Below are 27,816 nucleotides of genomic sequence, written 5' to 3'. Positions count from 1 at the left end.
CTCGATTAATGAGCTGGCCATGGAAAGTTCTGCAGATTCATGAGTAGGCCATGGAAAATTCTCCCGATTATTGAGCTGGCCATGGAAAGTTCTGTCGATTAATGAGCTGGCCATGGAAAGTTCTGCAGATTAATGAGCTGGCCATGGAAAGTTCTGCAGATTAATGAGCTGGCCATGGAAAGTTCTGCAGATTCATGAGTTAGCCATGGAAAATTCTCCCGATTAATGAGTTAGCCATGGAAAATTTTCCCGATTATCGAGCTAGCCATGGAAAGTTCCCCCGATTAATGAGCTGACCATGGAAAGTTCTGCAGATTCATGGGCTAGCCATGAAAAGGTCTAGAGAGGATAGCCTTGAAACCACACACATAATTTCACAAGCATGCTGGTTTATTAACACAGCTTAGGAACTGCCCCATAAGATAAGCCTGTCTGTGTGGCTGTGCAATACAACTTGCCCCAGAAATGCATTTTTACGAAAATATATGCCACAAACTGCATATCATGAATTTAGTTATAACCAGATTTGTTTCAAGAGGCTTTAAGACAGTGTTAAATGTATCATTCATCTTCATGTGGGAAACAGCATTATTATGGTTATGAAAGGATAAACATTGCTAAAGATGACATTGTTTGCCAGAGGGGAACTTCTTTCAGTCTATCTATTAAATTTTGTATCTAACCACATCTTAAATCTATGTTTCCACATCATAAATCACGCAACATCAGTATTATCATCATCGACATTATCTGTCCCATGACTTGCATGGCAGATCATTCAGGCACCATGTTGGCATTTCCATGGAAAAAAACATTCCATGGGCAAATAGATGGTTCCCATCACCCCTCCAAGCCTGGTTGAGAAAGGAGTTGGAATTTGGCCATGGTGCCGGCGATGAATCACCTACTCTTTCTAAAAAGACACCGAGGGATTTTTAATATCCGCCAGCAATCAATGTTATCCGTTGGGTCCCTAGGTTAAGGTACATCTGAGTGATGGCACACTCTGATGCAACACCTTATCTGCAAAGCACCGGTCCAACCACTTATCGTCAGGTGGAGAATCAAATCCAGATGAGATATCTCAGCGACTAGCATGCTACCTCTGCACTATTCTGTCAGACAAGAGCATTGGTCATCAAAAGGTGTGTTCAAAATGAAAGAAGGTTTTGTCTTACATACTGCTGATATATTGCTCTCAACATCATCGTGAGTGTTTATCCAGTGGACATGTGTTTTGTGAGGGCAAGTTACAGATCAAAGCAAGGTGGGATTTGGGTTCAAAGTATTCAAGGCTGGTGTCGATCTGTATTGGCATATAGTGGGACAATGAATGGAATTAACAGAACACTGATCGAAGTATGCTAACCGCAGTGGGAACTGGCGTTAACCCCACAAAAACGGGATCATGCTTTTCGTCAGGCCCTACTCATTGTCAAACCCTGCTCTTTTGCACCGATGAAGGATTAAAGCCCAAAATGTCAGCTTTTCTTTACTTCCCCTGGTGGCGAGCATACTTTGATCAATGTTCTGTTGATTCCATTGATTGGGAAGAGGTTTGGTCGAGCAGGTTGATTTTTTTTAAAGAGGGAGGATGGGTTGGTTGGGAAGTGGAGGAGGAGGAGGGTAAGGTTATAAGAGGGGAAGATGTTGACAGAGGACAAAAATAAAGAGGAAAAGGGAATGTCTGAGGCTTTTGTGGGTGGTGGAGGGAATGTTTGAAAATTCTGCAATTTATGTTTTCCTTAACTTGGAGAAGGGAGGGTAAGGGGTGGGAGTCTGGAGGGGTGATGTTGGGAGAGGGGAAGAGAAGGGGTGGGATGAGGGAGGTGAAGGGGTGTGAGGATGGACCTGGATTTGTACTCTGTTGCAATCCAAATTGGTCAATTAGACACAACACGTCACCTCTAAGTTTACAAACTAAATGACATGACCAGAAACTCTTCTGTAGATATGTTGAGGCTTGTGGAAGAACAACAGATGTTGGAGATTACCATTAGTTGTGCATGAGAATGAAAATGGCTTCTAATGAGGGTTTTTAGAATTTGCATGTATTTCACTGGAATAAATAAAATAGCACGAGTATCTTCCCTCTCCTCCTCCCACTTGTACACCAAATCGATAATTTGTTCAGTCTTGATTTCACTGGATAAAATAAATGACCATAGTCAGAACAATCTTATTTGGGTAAGTGTATCCTATGTCACAATGTAATGTACACAAAGTAGTATTAATGTCAATATGATTGGACGGCGGTAAGGTCGAGCCGCTCCGCTAACACACACGGCATAACCCTCGTGGCTCAGTTGTGTGATGGCACAGTAATGGTCCGTTTGGCACCTCTCGTTGCATGTTTCCAGGTCGTAGCTGACAGAGTTGTAAGTGTAGTAGGTCTGGAAGAGGGATCGATTTGTGCAGAAGGATTTGACAGCACTTGTGAGCGAGCCGAGCGTGATGTTGGGCACGCCATAAGATGTCGTAAAACGGTATTCCTCCACCCATTCAGGTGAGTTCAGATTTGCAGCCGAGAGGTTAAAGTAATAGGTCACCATGTCCTAAAAAACAAACAAACAAAAACAATTGGCAAATAAAGGAAATCAAATAACTGCGATAAATGACCGATTTCGTAGCTGAGTTCACTCGTCAAGTTAAAAGAGTGAGGTGACAGAGGGAAAAGAAAGCAGTGCACTAAGACTGGGGCAACAGACAGGGGAATGAATGAATGAGAAGAGAAAGAAGAAGGGGGAGGAAGCACACTCAAATGAGGCCCGCGAGCCGTTCGACCTGGACAAGGACATGTGTGTCGAACCCGGCACAAAAACGCGTGAAAGCACTCGATGAGACGCGCAAATGCATTACATCAACAAATTAACACAAAAATGGTCCTCTCTTTATTTCTCCTCCTATCCCTCTCATCTAAATCAAGGAAAAACAAAAATGTCACCTGAAAATCTCTCTCTTCTCTTTTCCATCTTGCTGCCTCCTCCCATTTACCCTTTTTTGTTATTCTTTCCGTCTCCAATGCCTTCCTCATCCTCTCTCCTTCCGACTCATTAAAGAAGAATATTCATCCTTCCATTGCTCTCCTCTTCTGTAACTCTCTTCTTCCATCCTCTCAAATACATGACTACGGTCATGCTGACCCTTTACATTAAGCCATGCCGAAGCCTTTGCTGTATATTTGTTCCTTCATCTCTTTCCTCCTCCAACCCATTCTTCCTCCGACTTCTTCTGACTCTCCCACCATGCTTGCTGCTCTTTCAATTTCTCCTTTACCAGTTTGTAAATAGGTCTATCCATAATAATCGATCAACCACACAAGTACAATGTAGCCTTCCTGATTAAAGACATTAATAGTCATACTTTTCACCCTGGTGATATGTGGCCACATCGTCTATTTGAGTATCCTGAGATGGAAAATGCACCGGTCCAGCCTTCCCGATGAACTACCACCTGCCCCTTTTTTGTCTCTTCTGCTCTTACCCTGGTCCACACCCCTAGTGCTCCTACCTGAACCACACTGCCTACACACAAACTGCCCCCGACCATGAATGCCCCAACCTGCCCCAACAGCGCACAGTCTCTTGGGCACGTGCTCAAAACACACCTCTCCCCTCACTGCACTACCCTCCAGCCCTCCAACACATCCAGCCATCCACCACCCAACATTTTCAATCTGGTCCACCAACATTGAAGGATTACATGCCAATCTCTTGGATGTCTACAGGATGCCACCACATCTCCAGATGTTATCTATAAAACTATTCATTCTCAGAATGTCCCAGACTTCTTTATTTCCCTCCCTGGTTATGACCTCCACAACCGAAGGTAGAAAGAGGATATGTTTTCACTCCTGTCTGTCTGTGAGCTGGATATCTCAAAAAAGTTATGGACGGATTTGGAGAAAACTTGGTGGATAAGTTTGGTGTGTGACAAGAACAAGCTGATTAGATCTGGGTTCTAGTCCAGATGCAGATCCAGCCTATCAGTGGGATACAAAACGTAAACTATTCAGCCTGGTGGAGGTATGCACTCTACCAAGTGCCGGTCTAGTTTTTACATGATTTTGATGGACCCATGCTCATGATGTTGACAGTGTACAAAAGCTCCCTTTCCCATAATCCCTGCCACAGCATGTCTTCTCCAATCCCTGTGGAATATCTCTGGATCTGTGTTGCTCTCCATAGCAATGTTTTGTTTATGTGCATGGTGTCCCACACTCCCAACTGTGATGACTTTGTGTATGCAGCTTTCTCAGTCAACTTTAATTTCTTTCTATCCTCCAATCCCAACTCTATTCCTTGTCCGTGGTGACATCCAAATATCATCATTCTGGTTGGCTTGGCATTAGTGCTCACACCACTGCCATGTTATTGCAGCCAAGGTCTTTTGTGACACTTCTTTCTAGCCTCACCGGATGTGTTGGATTCCTAATCGATATTATCCAACTGGGTGGCACTTTCTGCTCGACCTGATCATGTACAAATTTCCCTTTCAACCTTTCCAGTTCTTCCTCTGCTCCCGTTGGCTCCTTAGATCTTGTACTCTTGAATCTGTCTCTAAGATGGTCTTGATGGATCCACAAAGGTGCTGCCATATCTGGAATTTCTATCAGGCAGATTGCTCTGGTGTGCAGTTTACCATCTCTTCCACTGACTCGTCCACTATCTCTTCATCTCCAGCCAAAGACAATACCTGTGAATCATTTATCAACAAACCTCTCTCTTTTCCATCATCAGTTAATGCCTTCACACCTCCATCTATCCTGCCCAAGATCTCATCCCTGGTACAACAATTCATACTGTGAGGCAATTGATGGAAAGCAGTTTGCCTTTTCATTTTGGAAAGGGAATTATACTGTTGGGTACCTGCATTCCATACTCGGGGGTCTTTCACCCCCCCCCCCCACAAAAACTTGGTGGCAGCTCATTGTTCTCTGGAATATGCTCATCAGTTATTTTGTCTTTTGAAGAATGGATTCATGATGGAAACTGCTCACGCCAAAGCTGACTCCCTTACCTTTGTTTTTGCTATCAAGGCCAAGGTTTGAAATCCCTTTCTTCCCATAAACTGCCTCAATTCAAACATCCTTTTGCATGTGAACTTCAATCCTGCCAATGTGGAGAAATTCCTCGCCTCTCTTTACTCCTTCACTGCAACTGCACCTAATGCCCTCGTACTCAAAAAAATGTTCAACTGCCTTGTCTTCTTTGCTTCTCTGTTCTTTCCCAGTCATTTTATGACAGCTGCCTGTATGCATCATGGAAACTTGCCAACATTATCCCAAATTTCAAGAACATAGTGCGAAAAGTGACCCCGTTACCTACAAATGATGCAGCCTTCTCCCTCATCATCGGCATAATAATGTAATCGATAATTGCAGTGGACCTCGACCCATCTTGATTCTAACTGTCTGATCCCCGAGCAACAATTTGGCTTCTGTTTCTTGGTCTGCTTCTTGCCTACCATAGGTTATTCGGTGGTCTTGTAGTTTGTTTATAACCTCCACCACCGAAGGTGAATGAGGTTATGTTTTCACCCCCTTTCTGTCTGTTTGTTTGTCTTGTGGACAGATCCGGATTAAATTTTGTGGTCAGGTTTGGTGTGTGACAAGGATGAACTGATTAGATTTTGGTGAAGATCCGGATCTAGATCCGACTAATATAATTTTTTTAAGTGATTCTTCACCATTCAGAGATAGGGCCAAAAACGATATATAGCACGATATCTCACAAAGTTATGCACGGATTGGGACGAAACTTGGTGGACAGGTTGGATGTGTGGCAGTTGCAAATTGAATCGATTTTGGTGAAGATCCGAATCCGGATCTAGATAAGATAATTATTTCATTTTAAAAGTGATTCTTTGAGAGATAGGGCCAAAAACGATATAGTACTGTGTAGCATGATATTTCAAAAATGTATTGGGCCCGATATGTTCTCGTGGATCAGGCATTGCGTGGCGGAGATATGCGTTCCATCGAGTGCCCTTCTAGTTTACTTATCTTTTCTACCAGCTTTATTCTGGTCTTACTCCATCTGCTCCCTCACCTCTCCACCTAGTTCCTGCACCTCCAGGTCATATGTATTTTGCCAAGAATCCTTCCTTGTTGCTCTCCCAAAGTCTAAGCTTAACGCTCACTTCCATTCTTTAACACCCCATACTTTTCTTGCATGTGGAACTTTATTCCTGAGTTCAATGTCATGAGTTCTTACCTCCAGGATTTCAAATCTGCAGTCCACTGCCACCTGATGGTCTCTCACCTTTTCATTACTGAGCTTTACTGTAGCCGCTGAGACCCAGTTATCACCCTACTCAAATATCCTCTCATTGTGCTGTCGTGCATTCGTTTTGTCTACCTGTCTTCCCTTTATCCCATTTTGTTTGTTGATCCACTACCAACCCTTTCAGTCTGCTCTTTAATGGGCCTCTGTGACCATTTAGACATTACATTAAAAAAAACATTTTAATTAATGGTTGCTTTGTCACATTTCTCTTGCTGAGGCTCATGGTCTTTTCGTTCATACCTGTAGCTCCAGGGTGATGCTGTTGTATTCAAATATACGAATACCAGGGTTGTTTGAGCCATTTTTTACACCTGGTAAGGTGCTTTTCCATGGTGTAACGGCAGGAGCAATAAACATGGCAGAGATGGCTGTGTCTGAGAATTCACAAACACGATTTCGTCTATTATACAGGATGATGTTGGAAGCACATAATCCATTCATTTCAGCCATCTGGGCCATCTTTGCATGATTTGTACTCGTACACCGGAAGGTAAAAATGATAAAATATGAGTGTAGGGATGTGGGGAGAGAAAGAGAAGAAGGTATATGTGGGAGGAGGAGTGAGGAGGGGGAGGGGGGGTGGGAATCCATTCAATCTGCCACATTTGCATACATAATAAATGTATGGGTCCTTTACCTTTGTTTTCTTCCTGTAAGTAAAGCTTCAGCATCCACCAGATAATGCTAGTAGATAGGTCATCCAGCTTAACGTCTATCCGAGGGACTTTATGATGCAATGCCATATGTGCAAAGCCTCAATCTGGCAGTTTATAGTCTGGTCAGAATCGAACCCAGGCTACAGCTCAGCTCAAAGGGAAGTGTGTTACCTCTGCATGATCCTCTAAGACTTATTACAGCAGTTGCATACTTTTACTAATCACCCTTATTGCAATGGGATATGAGCCACCATTTGAAGGCAGACACGATATCATTATTACCTCCACCACCGAAGGTACCTCCACCACCGAAGGTATCACCCCTGTCTGTCTGTCTGTTTGTTTGTGAGCAGGATATCTCAAAAAGTTGTGGACAGATTTGTATGAAATTTTGTGGACGGGTTGGGTGTGTGGATAGGGTGGTGGGCTTGGGATCCGAAGATCCTGAGTTCAAATCCCACTCAGCTGTTGGATTAATACCAGGTGGGGATGATTCTGCCTGTCATCCTTCCGAGGTTGGCAAAATGAGTACCAGCTTGCTGGTATCCTGTGTCGGAGTGGCGACCCATCCAGGATTGTGCCCAATAGCCAAGGAGATTGCTTAGGCAGCACCAACGCTCTGTACAGAGTATGGTCCCAATGGATGGATCGATGGTTGGATGTGTGATGAGGACAAACTGATTAGATTTTGGTGAACATATGCATCTGGATCCGGGTACTTGAATTTTAAAAGTGATTCTTCACCATTGAGAAATAGGGGCAAAAACTATGTCTAGCATGATATCCCAAAAAGTTTTGGACGAGTTCTGACAAAATGAGGTGAATGAGTTGGTTAGGTGACAAGCACAAGCCAATTCGATTTTGGTTCAGGTCCGGATCCAGATCCGGCCGATCAGTGGGATACAAAATGTAAACTGTTCAGTCTGGCATGGGTATGCGCTCTACCGTGAGCTGTTCTCGTTTCAAATGTGATGGTTTTTGAGAAGAATTCAAACACATGAAAATTGTTTTCCTTATGTGGAATATCTCTTCATTTTTGTATATTCTTCAAAATGAAATATTTTACTCACGTGACCGCCGGTTTAAATTCAACACGGACAAATGAGAACTGCAAATATCATTTTATACGAGGTGTTTAGGACAAACTTCACATAAACATGAAATCACTTACCTGAGTTGTAGAAGATGCGGAAGCTGTCAGTATGGTGGTGTCCAAAGAACTGCCCTGATATTACTTCGTGGTATTTCTGGATGACGTCAATGTAGTGTTTGTTGAAATTCTTTCGAAACCAGTATTCGTTTCGAAGCTTCTCAAAGAAGCCAGGTGGTACATGTCCGATGATGTAAACCTGCAGAGAGAAACTTTCGCTGTGTACTGTGCTGGATTTAGGCATAAGCAAAACAAGCTACAGCTTAGGGCCTCACAATCCGCAGGGGCCTCAAAAAATGTGAGAAGACGTGTAAAAATGTGTGAATGAGGCCTAAATAATTTTTAATTTTAGTTGATTTCGAAGCTTTAGAGGCACAGCTATGTGGAGCAGTAGAAACTTTGATGAAAGACTATCCAAACGATGTTGATATTAACCTCACGGGTGAACTGAGGCAGTTCCATGCTTATATCAAGCAGATTTATTCAGGAAAAGAACAAATTTGCCACAAAGATCTGTATCAAATCATCTTCCAAGAAAAGATTCATTTAGTTTCCCTCATGTGGAAGCAATATTATGACTATTCTCATGTCTGATGGTAACAAATTGTTCAGGAGAAAGGTCATTTTCACAGTTAAAGAGAATCAAAAATGAACTGAGAGCAACCACGTGTCAAGAAAACCTGTCTGCACTTCGCATCATGTGCATCGAAAGCGATAAGCTGCATAGCATATCATTTGAGGACACAATTCATGATTTTGCTTTTGGGAAATCAAGAAAGAAAATGTTTTACATTGTATCTGATATCATTTTTCTGATTTGGCAAACAAATTAATGATCATTTATATTAATAAAAGTGATCCTGATGACTTATTTTGTCAGCATTTTATAATATATATATATATATATATATATATATATATATATATATATATATATATATATATATATATATTAATGCATGTTAAAATTACATCCAAGTCTTGTTTCCATGGTATACTATATTATAATCTATGAGAGAGATCAAGCCAACCAAATGATAAATATGTAATCAGTAAATGCATTAATTTCAAAATATTTTGTATTTTTCACTTTTAATGCCTTTCTATTAAATAATTAAAAGGCATACATGTTTTCAATTTTTGTGAGACCTTCTGGTGTAATTTTTTAACAAGGGGCCTCCAAGCTTTATACAGCTTAGGGCCTCACCAAGTCTAAATCCGGCACTGGCTGTGTATGTAAATGCTTGAAACAAAATTGGGTGAAACTTACGAAAGGCATTTAGCGAATGTCTTGCAAACACACACCTGACTCTTAAATGGGACAAAAGCATGGTATACACACATCTAATCACCCGTCCACATATAAATTTACGAAGGGAGATAAACAGTGAATTAGTTGTGTGTGCTGAAACAGCCGATTAGTTGTTCACACCTCTACAGCTGATTAGTTGTGTGTGCCGAAACAACTGATAATCTGTGTGCCGAAACAGCCGATTAGTTGTGCGAGGCTAAACAGCCGATTAGTTGTACGCATGCCAAAACAGCTGATGAGTTGTACGCACGTCTAAACAGCTGATTAGTTGTGTGCACAGAAACAACTGATTAGTTGTGTGTGCCTAAACAGCTGATTAGTTGTGTGCCGAAACAGCTGATTAGTTGTGTGCACAGAAACAACCGATTAGTTGTGTGCACAGAAACAGCCGATTAGTTGTGTGCACAGAAACAGCCGATTAGTTGTGTGCACAGAAACAGCCGATTCGTTGTGTGCACAGAAACAGCCGATTAGTTGTGTGCACAGAAACAACCGATTAGTTGTGTGCACAGAAACAGCTGATTAGTTGTGTGCACAGAAACAGCCGATTAGTTGTGTGCACAGAAACAGCCGATTAGTTGTGTGCACAGAAACAGCCGATTAGTTGTGTGCACAGAAACAGCCGATTAGTTGTGTGTACTTAAACAGCCAATTTGTTTTGGCGTTAATTTAAGATATTTCAAAAAGGATGGCGGCCCATTTCCAAGAGCACCCAAAATCCCCACAGAGAACTCAGGAGGATAAAGACGAAGGCAAAGGCACACAGATTTGACCATGTCATACTTTTCCAGAGGATTGCATCTCCCTATCTCTCCAGACACGTCAGTGAACTGGTCTATTCCTATCATCTTCTGCCTACTCTTGAACTCATTTTAGCACTCCTAATGCATCGATATTTACTGTCCCATGTAAACTACAAATTATAAGAATTGCAATGCTTGCTTCAAGGCCTTCAACATGCCCTCACAGACGTGTAGAGGTTTCTTTGTTTAAACACTTGTGATTGGGTTTTGATCCACATTAGATAATCACTTTTCAGCGATTGGCGGTTAATTTTGAACGGGTGATCATCGCACGAAAAGTGATTCTACGTGAGTCTAACTCTTGAATGCCTTTTGTAAATTCGACTCTTAATGTTGAAGTTCAATGTTTTCACCTGAAACCTGGCCCCGACCACATTCAAAGTACTGAGTTTTCAGAAAGTTGAAAAGTTAAGTTCCTGCGAGCTACTTCCGTACAGATTCAGTTTCAGGTAAATGCAGTACATTTATCAGTCATTAGAATCCGTCACATATCATCCTTGATTTCCAATATCCTTTCATACTTCTCCACCTTTGGCCTCTGTTTCAATACCTTTTCGTTTTCAGCACTTGCATTTTTCAGGATTTTCTCCAGCCACTCAAACTGTTCTGCTGGGTCTTCGAGGTCACCCGTCTGTTTATTGCTCTTGTAATAAAGGTTGGTGTTGAGGCTGACGATTCTATGACCACTCTGTCCTTTGATTGTCTCAGTGTAATATCCTCCTGAAATGTAAAAACCATGGGAACATCTGTTAAGCTCAAAGGAGTGCTTCTCTTTTTCCAATCTCTGCAACACCACCATAAGAACAAGCAACCAACACTGGATTTTGCTACCACTTTTAGAGTATTCTAGAACATCTCAGTAAAGCTGCTCAATCAGTCATGATAATGCCTTTGGAAGCAAGCAGGTAAGTCTACCTTATATTGCATGTTTCGAAAATTTTAAACATAAAATCTGCAATGATGACATTGAAGAAAATACTTGAAGTGTATAGTTATGTTTCCGTTTTTGAAGTGTTCCAATACATTGTGCCAAAAATCAGGATCTGTTCATTACTAAACATTGTTTTGAAAGATGGATATCAATTAGGTACAGTATTTTCAGTATAATTTCTGTTATTGTCATTTTAATTTTACGATTAAACAGCATTAACAAGAGCAACAACACAATAACAACAACAACAACAACAACAACAACAAAACAACAAGAAAAAGAGCAATCAGAGATTGCAAACCTTCACCAGGACTTCTTTTCAGTAGTGTATTTTTGTAGGTTTTAGGGTAAATCCAATATGTCTGCCAAACCATGTCACCTATGACATCATATGTGACCCTTTTGTTCCTCATGGATAGGCGGTCATATGTGTAAAGTTTCGCTTCGATTTTTTCAGCCATTTCAGCCAAGAAAATTTTTGAAGGTTTAAAAAAAAAAAACAATATGGTTGCCGAATCATGTGACCGATGACATCATCAAAAAAAAATTTGTGGACCATTTTATCCCTCGATCACCCTCAAAAATTTTCATACTGATCGGATGTGGCGTTCTACATAGGCAATTATGACGTCATAACGAGGACACCTATGATGTAATAAAAAAAATCACCCTAATTCCACATGTGGAGTACTTGCTGTGTGCCAAGTCTCAATTTTTTCCTTGATGCAGTTTCAGAGATACAGAGGTCAAAAGTTTTAAAGTTTTTCCAATGTGGCTGCCAAACCACGTGACCTATGATGTCATAATTATCATCAAAACATTCCACATGAGTAGTCACACCAATGGTGAAAATTTCGTCTCAATCTGACAAGCAGTTACGGAGAAAAACATGAATGTTCTGTGCAGACAAACAAACAGACAGACAGACAGACAGACAAACAGACCCAAATGCAATATCCTCTCCGAATCCTTCAGCGAGGGTAACAATGGCCGAAGTAGAACAATGACACGTAGTTCGAAAAAAAGGGTGAAAATTCCAAGGAGTATTCAGTTTGTTTTTCTAAAAAGACCGATTTAAAGGACCATGATGTGGACGCAGACAGAAGGTAATAAACAGTTAAACTGTTACAATTTGGTTTTGTAACTACACTAACTAGTGGAGCCTTGTCAGTGTGTTGGAATTGTGTAATTATGATTACGAGTAGGCCTATAGCCGTGTTGTTTGTAATATCTATTGTTGGTTTGGTCCTTTATCATGATCATGAACGATCCACCATTGAAGAAAGAGAGCAGTCTGGGTGTTGTAACGTAAATTTAACCATTTCTTAGTACACAAGAGATCTCAAGTTTTTATCCCATCCTGTGAACGTTTAATTCTTTATTTTCAATGAAAATGAATCAAAATCTGTTCATGAATCGTAAACATTCTGAAATGATAAACAATTCAATAACTTGTTCAAATCAATTCATGTTATCCACTGAGCCCATTATGAGAAAACATCCTAATTTGACTTTCTTTTTGATGTCACACTTGCATGAAAGGGAGGTAAACACCAAGGGGGCTTTGAAGGAAGATGGGGGAGCATTCATCTGTGTTTACAGAAGTTGAAGACATGGAGAATGTTGATGAACACATAACAGGACAGAGCAAAGAGCAGACAAATGTACGTGTGATAGACACTGAAGTGGAGATGAATGTTCAAATTGAAGAAACAACAATAAAATCGGACATACGAGATCATAATCCTCTCCATGCAACCGATGATCTTCAGTTCAATCTGATCATTAACAGGGAACCAGAAGTTAACTTTAAATTTCCAGCCAAACTTTACAAGGATAAGCACAAATCATCTCGATACATGAAAAAATTCTGTTGCTGTGACTGGTTCAAAATGTTTGATTTCATGGCATATTCGAAAGAAGATGGTCGTTTTGCCTTACCTGTCGTTTCTCCCCCCCCCCCCCAGACACTGCACACCGCTGCCCAAAGAAATTGATAAGTGAATCTTTCCAAAACTGGAAAGATGCTGTTGTTGACCTCCAATCACATTCGACATGTGACGATCATAGGATGTCCGTGGCTAAAGCAAAAGCATATCAAGGAACACAGAATTTATGACAAAAAGAAACACCCACAAAAAATGTTTCCCCTGGCGAAATTATATTTTTCAATATAACGTAAATTTTTTGTGCTCCCCTCCCCCCCCCCCCAACCAACCTAAAATCCTGGATCTGCCCTTGGTGATTGCATCCATTGTTTTATCTGTTCGATGCAGATCAACATTATCCTTCACCAGCAAGACTAGTTCTTCATTAGCACATCCCACATGCAGTGGGAGAAGGGGTTGTGTGTGTGTGTGTGTCCATCTGAAGCTCAAATGGTAAAAGAGATATGGCCTGGACAGTCATCAGATTATCCATCCATTGGGACCATACTCTCTACAGAGCGTTGGTGCTGCCTAAGCAGTCTCCTTGGCTATTGGGCAGAATTCCAAACGGGTCACCACTCCGACACAGAATACCAGCTAGCTGGCACTCATTTTGCTGACCTCAGAAGGATAGGTTGAGTCAACCCCACCTGGTATTAATTCAACAGCCGAGCAGGATTTTAACTCAAGATCCTGGAATCCCAAACCCCCCACTCAAGCCATTAAGCCAACACCAGGCATATCAGATTATCAACAAACCTTTATTGTGAGAATATGGAGGAAAAAAAAATGGAAAATTTGGTCAAAGTGTGAAAGGGCAAAGTCATAGTTACTATAAATAGCCCTTATTAACCACATCGCAGCGCATCAAGCACAAGACGGCCCTTTTTTATCGCTTCGTGTTTCTTCATTTACTTAACATTTGAGCTTCAATGTGTATGTCCAGGCCATAACTGTCGTTTTTATCAACTTTAGTTTGAGTACAAAGCGGCCACGGACAGGCTCAGCATTTTGAGATGCTTTCTTGTCCTACATTGAGTCTCCTGTGACCACCAAGACCAAGATGTTGATCTCAATAATTTCATCACGGGCATACAGTATGAAATGTGACACTTTCTTGAACCATTTCACTCTTTCAACAGTGATCTCGCATTGTGTTTAGCCACAGGTATCTTTGCCAAGATGGTCTTTTGCTCAGACGAAGGGTTAGTGCCTGAAAAGTCAGCTTCTCTGTTTCCCATGACAGTTAGCATTCCTCAATTAACCTGCTGTTGATTGAAACCATTATTCATTCCACATAAATAGACGCGCTTCAAAAAGAACCAATGGAATAGAGGAGACGTGTGAGCGACTGCGCTTGCTCCGAACAAGATGACGATGGTAGTTCTTTCAATCGAGAATTCAAAATGGAATGCAAGGAGACTGAGAATTTGAAATCACCATTATTAATCGCAAATTATTGGCAGAGGATGTACTCGGTGCAACTTTACAGGGATGAGTCATAAATGAACCGAGCAGTCACAATGGCGGTCGAGAAGTAGCATCAACCCATGACGCACCATTAAAAATTGTGTTTGGGCGTATCCCTTATTGCAGCATGAGTGTGGGTGTGAGATGAGAGTTCGTTTAGCTGCACCTCCCACTGTACATCAAATTCCTATTATTACCAATAATTATTATGCCTTCAAAAAAAAAATATATATATATATATATATATATATATATATATATATATATATATATATATAATTCCCAATTCAGGCAGGTAACAGCTCTCTTTTCCCAAAATTTTTTCCATATCCTGACCTTCAGTTGGAGAAGAAAGTAATTGGTTATGTAAGGACCAGCCTCTGTTCAGTTGTAGCCTGCTGGTTAAGGTGCACAATCATGCGATATTGATATTGCAAAGCACCTTTCTGGAAAGTTTGTTGAGACGAGTTTTGCAGCCATTCGCTCCACATTTTGGCAACGGCATTGTAGATGTGGCTAGTATTGGGAGGTAGTTGATTTGTAGGATAGTAGTCGTGGTTCCCCAGGGCTGGGTAAACCTGCACTCCTGCGAATAAGAAATTACATTAGAATTGGGGTGATTTTATGATTTTTTTTTTTTTTGATTTGCCAAGTATTTTTAATATCAAAGTATGCCAACCTGGGAAAGTGGAGGAAATTATTTCAGTTACGTTTTGAATTATCATCAAAACGATGTCTTCTGTCGTGTCGTCATCAGAGACATGTGGCGTGTCATCCCTTTGAAAACAAACACATTGGAATATGAGGAAAAGCACTTCATTTTGAATAAAATAAACCCAGTTCTTGAGATTTTTAAACCCTTCATTGCTCTAAGACGTGTAATAGCATGCGTCTAAACTCTAAAACAAAGCACAACACTTAGGAATGCCATCATAGAAGAAGATGAAAAACATTAATTTGATGTCTTCAGATACATCGGGCTGCTGAAGCATTTTTTTTTTTTCCTTGGTTGGAGGGCACAATCCTGGATGGAGTGGCAACTCTGACATCGGACACCAAATGGCTCATTCGTCCCAGTAAGCTGGTACTCATTTTGCCAACCCCAATAGGATGACAGACGAAGTCAACCCACCAGACGTCATGATAACGGCGTACCAGGGGCTTGAACTCAGGAACCTAAAATCTTAAGCCAGCCACCTCAACCATTCAGCCACCACCACACTTCATGACATCATCAGTACATTATAAATGAAAGTCCAATAAAGGAAAAATCATCTCATTCCACATCTATGAATGTCAGACAATCGTTTCTGTTAAATAAGGATTAAATAATACCCTGGAATACCATACAATGTATTTCACCACAGCAGATAAAACATACGTCATAGCAATGGGGGCAATTAATCTCTTGCGACCAGGTTTGTTCATTTTTCTTTATGCAACAATTATTCAATCAATACATTTTCTAAATTGCCACCAAACTCATTGAATGAGACTTTACGTTGAAGGAACAAAATGATGTAGTTGTAAAATAGTGCAGAAGACCTGTTGATATTTAAATAATGATAATAGGATGGTTCAACGTTCGTCAGGTTTTTTGAAAATTGTAAAACAAAAGTCGAGAAAGACTAGTTCAAAGCTCCAATTTTGTGAAATTATATTGAATTATTATTGTCTACCGTGAGCAAGTTACACTAGAAGTGACGTCATTGTCGGTCAAAGCTTTTTGGGTAAAACCAAGATGGTGGCTAAAATATAGTTACGTGTGCTGTGGATCAGAGGGGTATCATTAAGTAGATAATTGTGAAGGAGGAAACCAAACCAGTTTAAATTTACAGATGACTGTGTCTGCACAATGTGGTGATGCATGTCTTTCTTGGAGACGAGTCTATAAATTGTGCAACACTGTCGCTTGGTGAGCCATTTTGAGCATTCCCACAGGTAACCAATTGTGTCATTCATGAAAGCATTCAACGTGTTGAAGAATTAACGTTGGATAATTGCTAGATTACCATTATACTAAAATAAGGCAATTATCTGTGTGTGAATATGTATGCATGTGTGTGTGTGTTTGCATGTGTGCATGAGGGCGTGTTGAAAAGTAATGCCTCCTATTTTTTTTTTTCCTCCAAAACTGGTAGAGATATTTGAGTGAATCAAACACAGATACTAACATCAATCTTTATTCTACTTTGGTGCATATTTTAATATTTATTTCTCAACATAATCACCACTGCAGTCCACACGTTTCTGGCAACGTTCAAGTGGTTTCTTGATGCCATCAAGATAAAACTGTTTGTCCTGCTGACTTAACCAGCGCTTCATAGGGGCCCTGCGATCATCGTCGGAAGAGAAATGTTCTCCACAAATGTGTTCCTGAAGTTTGGGGAAGAGATGAAAATCTGACATATCCAAGTCATGGCTGGTGATCCTTTGTGATGAAACTCCATTGACCGTCTCTTACTCTCTTGTTCGTAATAGTGCATCCAACTCTCATCTCCAGTCATCTCATCTCCAGTCAGTTATCCCAACTCTTGTATTGAATGCTTCACATCACTGACAACATCGTGCTGCCCTCTGCCATCGTGACCAACACAGCACTGAGACATCTCGTGTCAGAATCACCAAAACTTCGCACCCAGTGGCAAGAAGAACTAATGTGTGGAATTCACTTTGTTTCATTTGAATATCTTTACTTGTCTTGGAGAAAAAGAAACAGAAGCATTACATTTCAACACGCCCTCGTATTTATGTCTGATCATTATAGTATCAAAAACAGCTGGGCCGATCTTCAAATTTTGGCGGACATGCATCCAATTTTGCATACATTTTGCATACAAGTCAATTCTCAAATACCGCTGATGTGGCCAAAAGACGACCAAGTAAGAGAAGACAGAAGGTGAAGAAAGATATTCTTTTGTCCTGTGCTGGATTCACTGATGTACAGTATATTTAGAAGACATACATCATCTATGTTCACCTCAGTGCTTACACATCACACACATCGACTTGGTAATATCCATATCAAATGCACTAACTCCATCCAGATAGCGATGCAATCAGATCAAGTGAAGAGATGGTGCTGCTTTCACAATCGAGGGAGGGATGTTTTTTGTTGTTTTTTTGTATACCTTGTCGAGGCTCGTGTGAGAGCTAACACACAACGCACAGCAAGGGGGCATGAGACAAGAGGGGAGGGAGTAAGAAGGACAAAACAGTGGGGAACAGAGACATTTGGAGGTCTGGGGAAGGGAGAGGGATGGGACGGGGAAAATGGGGAATATAAGATGGACATTACAGGGACTTTCAGGAAGGAAAGCAGGGAATTTGAAGGAGGTGGGCTTGGGTGGATAATCAGGGGTAGAAAAGATCGAGGATTTGGATGGGGGATGATAAGAGATGGTGGTGAACAGCTGTTTTGAAGGCCTGGAGGGAAGAATGGGAATGAATAGAGTGAGGGAGTTTATTCCAAAGGCGGGGAAAAAAAGAGGGATGAAAGAGTGAAGGTGAGCAGTGATTCGTGATTTTGGTAGTTTTACCAGAAGGGGGTTTTTGGCGGACCTTGAGCTCCCTGCGGAAATGTGGTGGGGACAAATCGCAGAGAGAGCAGGGGGGGCAAGGCTGGAGAGGAGATGGTAGAAGACAGAAAGACCACCGACCAACCTGCGGTGATTGAGTGAGAGGCCCAAAGACTCAGCCTCATTGCAGGAGATACCAATGATCCGAAATGCCTTGGTTTCTACAGCGTGAAGCCGAGAAAGGTGGGAGGCAGGAGCACCAGCCCAGAGGGGAGAGCAGTACTCCATCAGACTGTGGACAAAAGCTTTGTAAGTGGTCAGGAGCTCAGGTGGGCCGAGGAAGGACTTTGCACGACGGAGGATTCCCAGTCGGCGACTGGCTTTGGAGGCAAGGTTTGAAATGTGGCTTTCCCAGGAAAGGTCATGGCAGATAGTGAGACCCAGAAGCTTGAAAGAAAAGACTTCTTCCTGAGGATTGTTGAGAAAATGGATGGGGGTTTTTTCCAAACGGTCCTTTCGGAGAGACAAAATGAGAGTGTGAGATTTGTCCGGATTGAAAGACATGTTCCACGTGTTGGACCAGTTTGTGATTTTACCCAGATCTGCAGTGAGCGAAGAAGCTGCTGCTTGCTGGTCTGAGGGATGACAGATGGTACAGCAGAGGGTGGAGTCATCAGCAAAGAGAAATAGAGGATTTTCCAGAGAGTCGGAGAGATCATTGATGAAAACCAGAAAAATAACAGGGCCCAGAACGCTGCCTTGAGGAACTCCAGCCTGGACAGGAAGAAGAGACGAAATAACTCCATTTAGGGCCACGCATTGACTTCGACAGGAGAGGAAGTCTGCGAGCCATGAGTGGAGACGGCCTTGGATACCATAGGAAGAGAGTTTGGTGAGCAGGGCAGGGTGCCAAACTGTCAAAAGAAAGTGATATGTCCAGGGATACGGCTCGGATTTCATGTCTGGCATTGAGGACCTCCATCCATTGTTGGGAGAGCAGAAGCAACATATGCAGGGAAGAGTGACCTGGTCTGAAACTAAATTGATGATCAGAAATCAAGCCATTGGAGAAGAGGAAGGATTTAATGTCTGATGCGATGATGCATTCCATAACCTTGCTGATGATTGGGAGAAGGCTGATTGGTCTGTAGTTGCAGGGATCTGTTTTTGCACCTTTTTTGTGCAGGGCAGTGATGTTTGCTGATTTCCAAGCAGATGGCAGATGACCTTGAGCAAATAAAAGGGTGAAGAGAACAAAGAGATTGTGAGCAAGAGCAGAAGAGCAGGTTTTGAGGTCACGTGGGCTAATGCCGTCTGGACCGGTTGCAGAATCTGAGTCGAGGTTTGACAGCAAGCTCTCCACCTTGTCAGGAGAAAAGGACACAGAGTCTTGGGATAGTTGGGTGCGACTGGGAAAGGTGGGAAGAGAAAGCGATGGGTTTAGGAAACAAGATTTAGCTGCAAACACCGAGTTTAAGCATTAAGCCTTTTCACGTGCGGTATCAGCAGTGTGGCCATTTGAGGTAAGGGAGGAGATGGAGGGGGAATATACACCAGAAACAGATTTGATTAGACGCCACCAGGATTTTGAGGAGGGAGAGAGGTTTGAGAGTTCAGACTTGAGATGAGAAAGATGTTGTTTTCTGGCTCTCCTGAGGGTAGATACACACTTGTTCCGAGCTTTATAGAAGGAACTGAGATTGCCCTCAGTTGGGTTTGCTTTCCATGAGGCAAAGGCAAGTTGTTTCAGGACAACTGCCTCACCACAAGCTTCAGTGAACCAAGTGCGGGAGGAAGGGTAGCACAACTGAAGACGAGAGGGGATAAATCTGTGCATGAGGGAGAGCAAATTTCTTTGAAAGAATTCCCAGGATGAGTTGATGTTGGAGAAAGTAGTGATAGGAGACCAGTCTATAAGTTTGATGGCTGCTTGGAGACCCTGCCAGTCAGCTTGAGTGAAATGCCAAACTCGACGGTGGTGAGGTGGTTCTCTGATAATAGCCAGAGAGATGTCCACTTTGACAAGGACGTGGTCAGAAGAACTGATTGAAGCGGAGGAAGAGCAGCAGATATTGTCAGGGAAATTTGTCAGAATCAGATCCAGAAGAGATGGAGTACCATTGGTTGAGATCCGGGTGGGGAAGTTGACCGATTGAGTCAGGCCCAATGAGTCGCAGAAAGCTTTTGCTGAGGTGGCATAACAGGTGAGAGAGGTACCCACACCTTGCCAACTGGCATGATGACAACTGAAGTTGCCACATATGAGGAAGAGAGAGTTTGGATGAGAAGATAGAAGTTGGTCCATGTTTTCCGATAGTGAGGTGTAGATGGAGTCATCACTGTTTGTTGGACGGCACAGTACACATATAAACATGAGGTGGGAGTGAAGGGGAAGCCATAGCCAGAGGTATTCCTGGGGGTGTGTGGGAGTGAGGACAGTGCATGGAGAGTGAGGAATAGAGTCTTTGATGAAGAGAGCAACTCCTCCACCAGGACGAGGCTCAGGTCTGTCATAGCGGAGGAGGGAGTAACCAGGGAGAGATACTTGGGAGTCAGACACGTCTTGGGGGAGGAAAGTTTCTGTTAGGCAGATTATGTCTGGTTTGTCAGTGGCAACCTGTATCGAAAGATCTGAAAGGTTTAAGCGAAGGTCCCGGATATTTGAGGTCCACACTGTTAATGAAGAGGGAAGGGAGGAGGCTTTGGGTGCAGGGTGTGGGAGGAGAGGGGGAGGGTAGGACAAGGGATGAGGGGGGTATGTAAGGAAGGTTGTTGAAAGAGTGTGGGGGATTGCAGAATAGCTAGAGGAGGGGGCCGAATGAGGAGGAGAAAGGCTCTGTGGTGCTGGGGGGGAGGGGAACAAGAGAGGGGGAAGAAGGCAGTTGAGGATTTCAGGAGGTGGAGTGAAGAGATGGAGGTGAGAGGGCATTGGAAGGAGGCAGCTTTGTGGATGAGGGGGACGGGGGGGAACTTTGAGAAGGATGAGTGAGGGGGATGAATGGTGGGAGAAAGGTGAGGAGGGGAGCTTTTGAGAGAGGAGAGAGGGAGGCTTGGAGGGAGAAGAGTGTGATGGTTGCTTTGAGAGTGAAGGGTGAGAGGGGTGAGTTGGCACTGAAATTGGAAAAAAAGAATGGTTGATGGAAAGTGAACATTCATAGCAAACTGGGGTTTTTAAAAGTTTTAGGTGAGAGATGCGATTTAACAAGTTTCTTGGTTGATGCAACAAAGGCGAATTCAGAGAATGAAGAGAAGAAACGCTGTTACAGTTGGATTTTTTCGGCAAGGTATGAAGGAAAGGTCGAATTGAGAGCAGTCTGTTTAAATAGTAGAAGAGTAGTGCATTATGATACAGTAAAGAGTACCACACGTGTGAAAGAGGAAGATGAAGCATTATAAGAGATCGTTTTTATTATTATTATTATTATTATTATTATTTTTTTTTAATGTTTGAGAGAGTTTTCAACAGATTAGGTCATGGAAGTGTTGTAGAAAAAATCGTGAGGTGAATGGTGAATTTGGATCGCTAAACGCAGATCACGTGGTTATATTATGGGAGAAGCACTTGGCTCTGGGAGGTGTATCGTCAAAAGTGAAATTATTTGTTTTAAATAAGGATTGCGTAACATTTGTAAAAGGGAAGGTTGAAGTAAAATTGTGGAAGTGTTTGGTGAATTTTGACGGTAAATGCAGTGTGAAGCTGCTGGGTCAATGAAAAGTACCTGGAAGACAGAGAGAGACACGTGGTTACAGGAGGTGTAGAGATCAAAAGGATACAAGGAAGATTATTATTTTTGATGTATTTTTGAAGAACAGGTAAGATTCGGGAATGGAAGGTTGCAGATCGGAAGAAATCGTGAAGGTAAAGGCGAGAGAGGGTCAGCTCTTTAAAATAAAGATGGTGTGCTGGCAGGAGGAAGAAGAAGAGGAGGATAAAGAAGAAGAAGAAGAAGAAGAAGAAGAAGAAGAATCGAGCCTTGTGAGTGTGCAAGGAGAAAGGTATTTTTTTAATTTTCTTTTATTTAAGACAAGAAATAGAGTGTTTCGTTGGGAGGGATGGGGGACGCTGGGATAGTGGGCATGATAGAAATTGAAGATAATGGGGAGAAAATACAAATAAACACGATCGTACACCGAGTGGAACGATGATTAGGCCTCAAGCACCCGGTAAGACAAGGTTGACGAAAACTCACAAAATAGCACGATTTTTGAAACAAAACCGAACTGGGAACACACAGTAACATGTAGGTGAGAAAATAAACACTTAAATCGGGACAGATAACGAACGGAAACTTAACTTTGAGATCATCAGCAGAGAGCCCTGAAGGAGACCTGCTAACGCTCCAAACCCAGAACTGGAAGTCAAGTCATGGCATGGCATGAGAATCCTTGACATTACTTTTCCCCAAAAATTTGGAGAGGGGACTGTATCCCCAACCCCTCCCCTCCCATTTACAAGGCCCCAGCACGAGACCATGCCAACGATGTCACATATAACATTGCTCAAGTTCTGCTCAGGAAATGAGCTGAACACAAATGCGACCATTTTTCAGCTCAAACATTGGTAATCCTTATTATCACATCTTGTTGCTGAAGGTCTTTGGGTTCCCCTTTAATAGTTTAATGAATGTAGAATTTATTGAAAGTAGAAAAACGATGAAAGCACAGTATTACAGTGACTTGCTGCACATTGAAGTGATATCCACCCTCTCATGACATACAGTATGTGGGCACAACTGCTCCAGCAGAGAGGAGTCATTAAGTTCTCATATAATCCCCCATATAGTCCAGATTTGTCACCTTGGGATTTTCATCTGTTTGAACCACTCAAGTAACTGATAAGTAAAATGACTAATGAGGAAGATGTCAAAGCACCCATCCTGAAATAACTGCATGTTTTTTTTGCCCAATACATTTATAAGCAGATGTCATAAAAGGCTCGACCACATCGACGGGATAAGTGTGTACGTGCAGCAGAGGAACGCCTTGAGAAATGGGTGAAGTTTCATAAACTTCCTTCCCCAGATGTTTTAACGTTCTGGAAGAAAAGGTCCTTGAACAACCATCATCCTAATAATGAGCAGCAATAATGCAGGTTATGTAAAACGATTCAATACAATTTTGCACAAAGGGTGAGGTTCCGGGACTCACCCAGTCCATATGATGAAGTCTGGGTTTGGAAGAATCTGCTTCATGGCTTGCAAGCTGGAGTTTATCAACACCCAGGGTGAGTCACACAGATAATCACCCCAGAAACCCGCGGATGGCACGGGAATGGAAGAGGAAGGACAAACCTGATCCGGTTTGGCACTTGCGTTGTAGTCAGGATCCCAGTGTTGGTCTGTGATGTGCCAGAACTTTCCTGCCACAAACAGTTTACAACCTTCAGCCTCTATGTGTTATGTCCACCTGTCTCATTCTACATCATTCGGAATGGCATCCCTCAGAGGTTTTAGACACCAGTTAAACTTCAACGATGGACAGAAACATTCAAGACAATGTAGCTGCAGCTGTAGACTGTTATTGAAGTATAGGTTCTTGCATTGGCATTGGACCTTCTTACTTGAGACATCATTGTTCCAATTTGGTCATCAAGTCCAATGGCTGCACAATTATCATTACGATCTTTTAGTCTTGGTAGTAATACAAGCCCTTCACAGCACCAGAGACTCGTCAAAGTCACAGGTGATAGGGCAGGGATGTGGAATTTGGCCAGGGTGCTGGCACACAATGGTCTACTTTGCCAAAGACACTGTGGGATCTTTAACATCCACAAGCAAATGCAAGCAGACAGGCCACCTGGCTTAGCATCCCATCCAAATGACAATGCACTCATTGATGACAGTAAGCTGCCTACAAAGCACTAGAGCATGACAGTTTATAGTTGTGTTAGGAATGAAATGCAGACTAAATTGTTCAAAGATGACTATGCTATCGCTGAGATATCATTCCAGCCTTTTACAAGGAAACGTGGGCAAGGGCAATTCTGCAGCTCATAGACCACGTGCCATATTCCACCACAACAGAACATAGTCTGAAAGGATAGCACAGAGGAAACGTACTCACCTTTGAGCAGTCCCGTAAACATTTCATTCCCATACAAAACACGATACACGATACAAACGAGAATGGCACTCGGTAGAGCGCGTACCTCCGCCACACAATGCCTGATCCAAGAGAACATATCGGGCCCATTACATTTCTGAAATACCATGCTATATATCGTTTTTGACCCCATCTCTCAATGGTGAAGAATCACTTTCAAAATTAAATAATTCTCGTATTCAGATCCGGATTCGGATCTTCACCAAAATCGAATCAATTCGTCCTTACCACACACCCAACCTGTCCACCAAGTTTCATCGGAATCCGTCCACAAGTTTTTGAGATATCGTGCACACAAAAACAAACAAACAAACAAACAAACAGACAGACAGGGGTGAAAACATAACCTTCTTCACCTTTGTGGTAGAGCTAATAAATATAAAAACTCCATCTCACCACTTCATATCCTCTTTATTACTCTTGCTTCAGGTATTCGTCAAATTCCCTTTCAAACAGACCCACCGCTTAACCTCCACAAACCTTTATTGCACATAATTCCATCTATGTACAACTTGCCAAAGTTTTGAAGATTCTTTATCTCACATTAACAAGTAAAATTATATTTTATTTCACTCTGTCATTCCCATTTAGCACGAATCCCCATTAGATATTTTTTTCCAACTCGAGCAGCCAATTTCTTCCCCACTATATTTACCTCTGGAACAATTTTATAATGACTGTGCTGAGCTCTCAATTGTGCATTTACGTCAATTCTATAATCAGCTGAATAGCGCAGAGTGCAGTGTTCCTGATGCAGCCTAACAAGACTTCTATATTGTGCTACATTAACACACACACACACACACACACACACCCACACACACACACACACACACACACACACACACACCCACACACACACACACACACACACACACACACACACACACACACACACACACACACACAGACACACACACACACTAAGAGCTGTTAGCACAACGCCCAAGCCTACTGACAGCTGCCAGCATATCAGCAAAGTCTACCAACAGTTGCTATTATGAAGTCCAGATGTACTAATAGCTGTAAACACTACACCAAGCCTACTAACAGCTGTTAGCATGACACCCTAGTCAACCAAAAGTTGCCATTACGAAGTCTAAGTCTATGAACAGTTGCTCTTGCTAAGTCTAAGTCTAGTAACAGTTACTATTGCAAAGTCTAAGTCCATGAACAGTTGCTCTTGCTAAGTCTAAGTCTAGTAACAGTTGCTATTGTGAAGTGCAAGTTTAGTAACAGTTGCTCTTGCTCAGTCCAAGTCTAGTAACAGTTGCTCTTGCTCAGTCTCAGTCTAGTAACAGTTGCTATTGCTCAGTCCAAGTCTAGTAACAGTTGCTCTTGCTAAGACTAAGTCTACTCACAGTTGCTCTTGCTAATTCCAAGTCTAGTAACAGTTGCTATTGCGATGTCCGAGTCTCATAACAGTTGCTATTGTGAAGTCTAAGTCTAGTAACAGTTGCTCTTCATCAGTCCAAGTCCAGTAACAGTTGCTCTTGCTAAGTCCAAGTCGAGTAACAGTTGCTGTTGCTAAGTCCAAGTCTAGCAACAGTTGTTCTTGCTAATTCCAAGTTAAGTCTAGTAACAGTTGCTCTTGCTAATTCCAAGTCTAGTAACAGTTGCTCTTGCTAATTCCAAGTTTAGTAACAGTTGCTCTTGCTACGTCCAAGTTTAGTAACAGTTGCTCTTGCTACGTCCAAGTCTAGTAACAGTTGCTCTTGCTCAGTCTAAGTCTCGTAACAGTTGCTATTGGAAAGTCAAAGTCCAGTAACAGTTGCTCTTGCTCAGTCCAAGTCTCGTAACAGTTGCTCTTGCTCAGTCTAAGTCTAGTAACAGTTGCTATTGCAAAGTCCAAGTCCAGTAACAGTTGCTCTTGCTCAGTCCAAGTCTAGTAACAGTTGCTCTTGCTCAGTCCAAGTCTAGTAACAGTTGCTCTTGCTCAGTCTCAGTCTAGTAACAGTTGCTATTGCAAAGTCCAAGTCTAGTAACAGTTGCTATTGCAAAGTCCAAGTCGAGTAACAGTTGCTCTTGCAAAGACTAAACTAAGTAACTGTTACTTAACTAAGTCTACTTACATTTGCTATTGCTAAGTCCAAATCTAGTAACAGTTGCTCTTGCTAATTCCAAGTCTAATAACAGTTGCTCTTGCTCAGTCCAAGTCTCGTAACAGTTGCTATTGTGAAGTCTAATTCTCGTAACAGTTGCTCTTGTCTAGTAAGTCCAAATCTAGTAACAGTTGCTCTTGCTCAGTCCAAGTCTAGTAACAGTTGCTATTGCTAATTCCAACTCAAGTAACAGTTGCTCTTGCTAATTCCAAGTCTAATAACAGTTGCTCTTGCTCAGACCAAGTCTAGTAACAGTTGCTCTTGCTCAGTCCAAGTCTAGTAACAGTTGCTATTGCTAATTCAAAGCTTACTAACACCTGTTAACACAATGCCCAAGCCTACTGACAGTTGTGAGCACTACTATTACAAGGCATATATTGTGCTTACATGGTGCTGCCTGGCACTGAGTGCACTGACTCCTTAAATACCCTTTAGTTTGTTCAGTTATCCCAAACTCATTTTCAACAACTACTCAGTGCAAAATCTCCCCATTATGAAAATAATCTATATCACAGTTTCTTTTTCAATGCTTTTCATTAAATACCATCCGTATGTCCCTGGGATTCCATAACACATCCAAATAGGACTGAGCACATTATGGCCAAAATTGCTTAACATCAAATGCCTCCGATCACATATTGCCAGTTAAAAAAGAAAGAGTAACACAATGAATTATGTAAATAGCACATCCGAAAAGAATACAGGTGAGCCCGTTTCTGGTTGGTGTCCCCATCTGAACATGTAACTCATGAAGGGTCAGGAATCAGACCTGGACAACATATGCTACTTCTGCACTGTCTTCCGACAATCTCAACATGATGCAATAGTCATTACAGTTTACCAATCTACTATCTTTTTTTTTTGATAACAACCAACTGAACATTTTGCCACTTCTGCACACCGTATGAATAATGTGGTTCAATGTACAACTCTCCCACTTGCAATCTGCATGAAATGTTTACCGGATTGGAGCTCGACTCCATGCGCAAGAAAGCAAACGATGAGGACAGCGAGTAGTCGCCTCATTTTTGCTCGCAGTGTTGCCCAGTCTGTCTGCGCTGTCGCCTTGATTAGAAATCAGGAACAAAACCTGGAAACGACAAAAACAGCACTCGGTGTTGGACTCGCCCGACATTTCCGATTACATAGGAACCATAAAATTATCCAACGAGCCGGAGATGCCTGAACATGTTGCATATGCTCTCACCTACAAACTGAGCTGTCGAGCTGAACAGTATATGGACATAAAAACCCTCCCACCTCATGTTTTTGAGGCAGAGCTGTACTTGCTCGAACGTGGAATGTGTGTATGTGTATGTATGTATGTGAGTGTGTGTCGCACTCTACAGAGAAAATTTTCAACCCGAGTCAAGGTCCTACACTTTTATTATCTTTCACTTGCACTTTCCAACGTTTTTTCCCAGCACCATCACACCCCCGTACGATTCATTCATTGTAATAAACACTTTATTGCATTTTGCTTTCACTATAACGATGGGTCATCTAAATTATAAACCACCTTCACTGTATTTATTTACCATGGCTGTAAATTTAAAA

At 42.0% G+C, this 27,816-nt stretch overlaps 1 protein-coding gene across 2 annotated transcripts; it reads right to left on the bottom strand.

Moving 5' to 3' along the window:
- Positions 1 to 372: 372 nt before the first annotated feature.
- On the bottom strand, positions 373 to 27,816 carry SMPDL3B (sphingomyelin phosphodiesterase acid like 3B). Of its 2 annotated transcripts, none has more exons than XM_085847192.1 (9): positions 27,798 to 27,816; positions 27,222 to 27,349; positions 23,204 to 23,414; positions 15,217 to 15,314; positions 14,980 to 15,123; positions 10,759 to 10,928; positions 8,115 to 8,292; positions 6,528 to 6,661; positions 373 to 2,555 (listed from the first exon to the last, which is right to left on the bottom strand). In XM_085847192.1, the coding sequence occupies exons 2-9, from the start codon at positions 27,283 to 27,285 to the stop codon at positions 2,199 to 2,201; spliced, it is 1,356 nt and encodes a 451-aa protein (XP_085703318.1). In that variant the 5' UTR covers positions 27,286 to 27,349; positions 27,798 to 27,816; the 3' UTR covers positions 373 to 2,198. The 2 variants fall into 2 exon arrangements, with proteins under 2 accessions (XP_085703318.1, XP_085703317.1); XM_085847191.1 differs by lacking the exon at positions 27,798 to 27,816 and adding an exon at positions 27,467 to 27,739.

This window comes from Eptatretus burgeri, chromosome 11, assembly GCF_056783735.1.
Source record: "Eptatretus burgeri isolate ZD-2024b chromosome 11, Ebu_testis_v1, whole genome shotgun sequence".
NCBI lineage: Eukaryota > Metazoa > Chordata > Myxini > Myxiniformes > Myxinidae > Eptatretus > Eptatretus burgeri.
The sequence above is the reverse complement of the archived record's forward strand: the minus strand, read 5'-3'. Positions and strand labels throughout refer to the sequence as shown.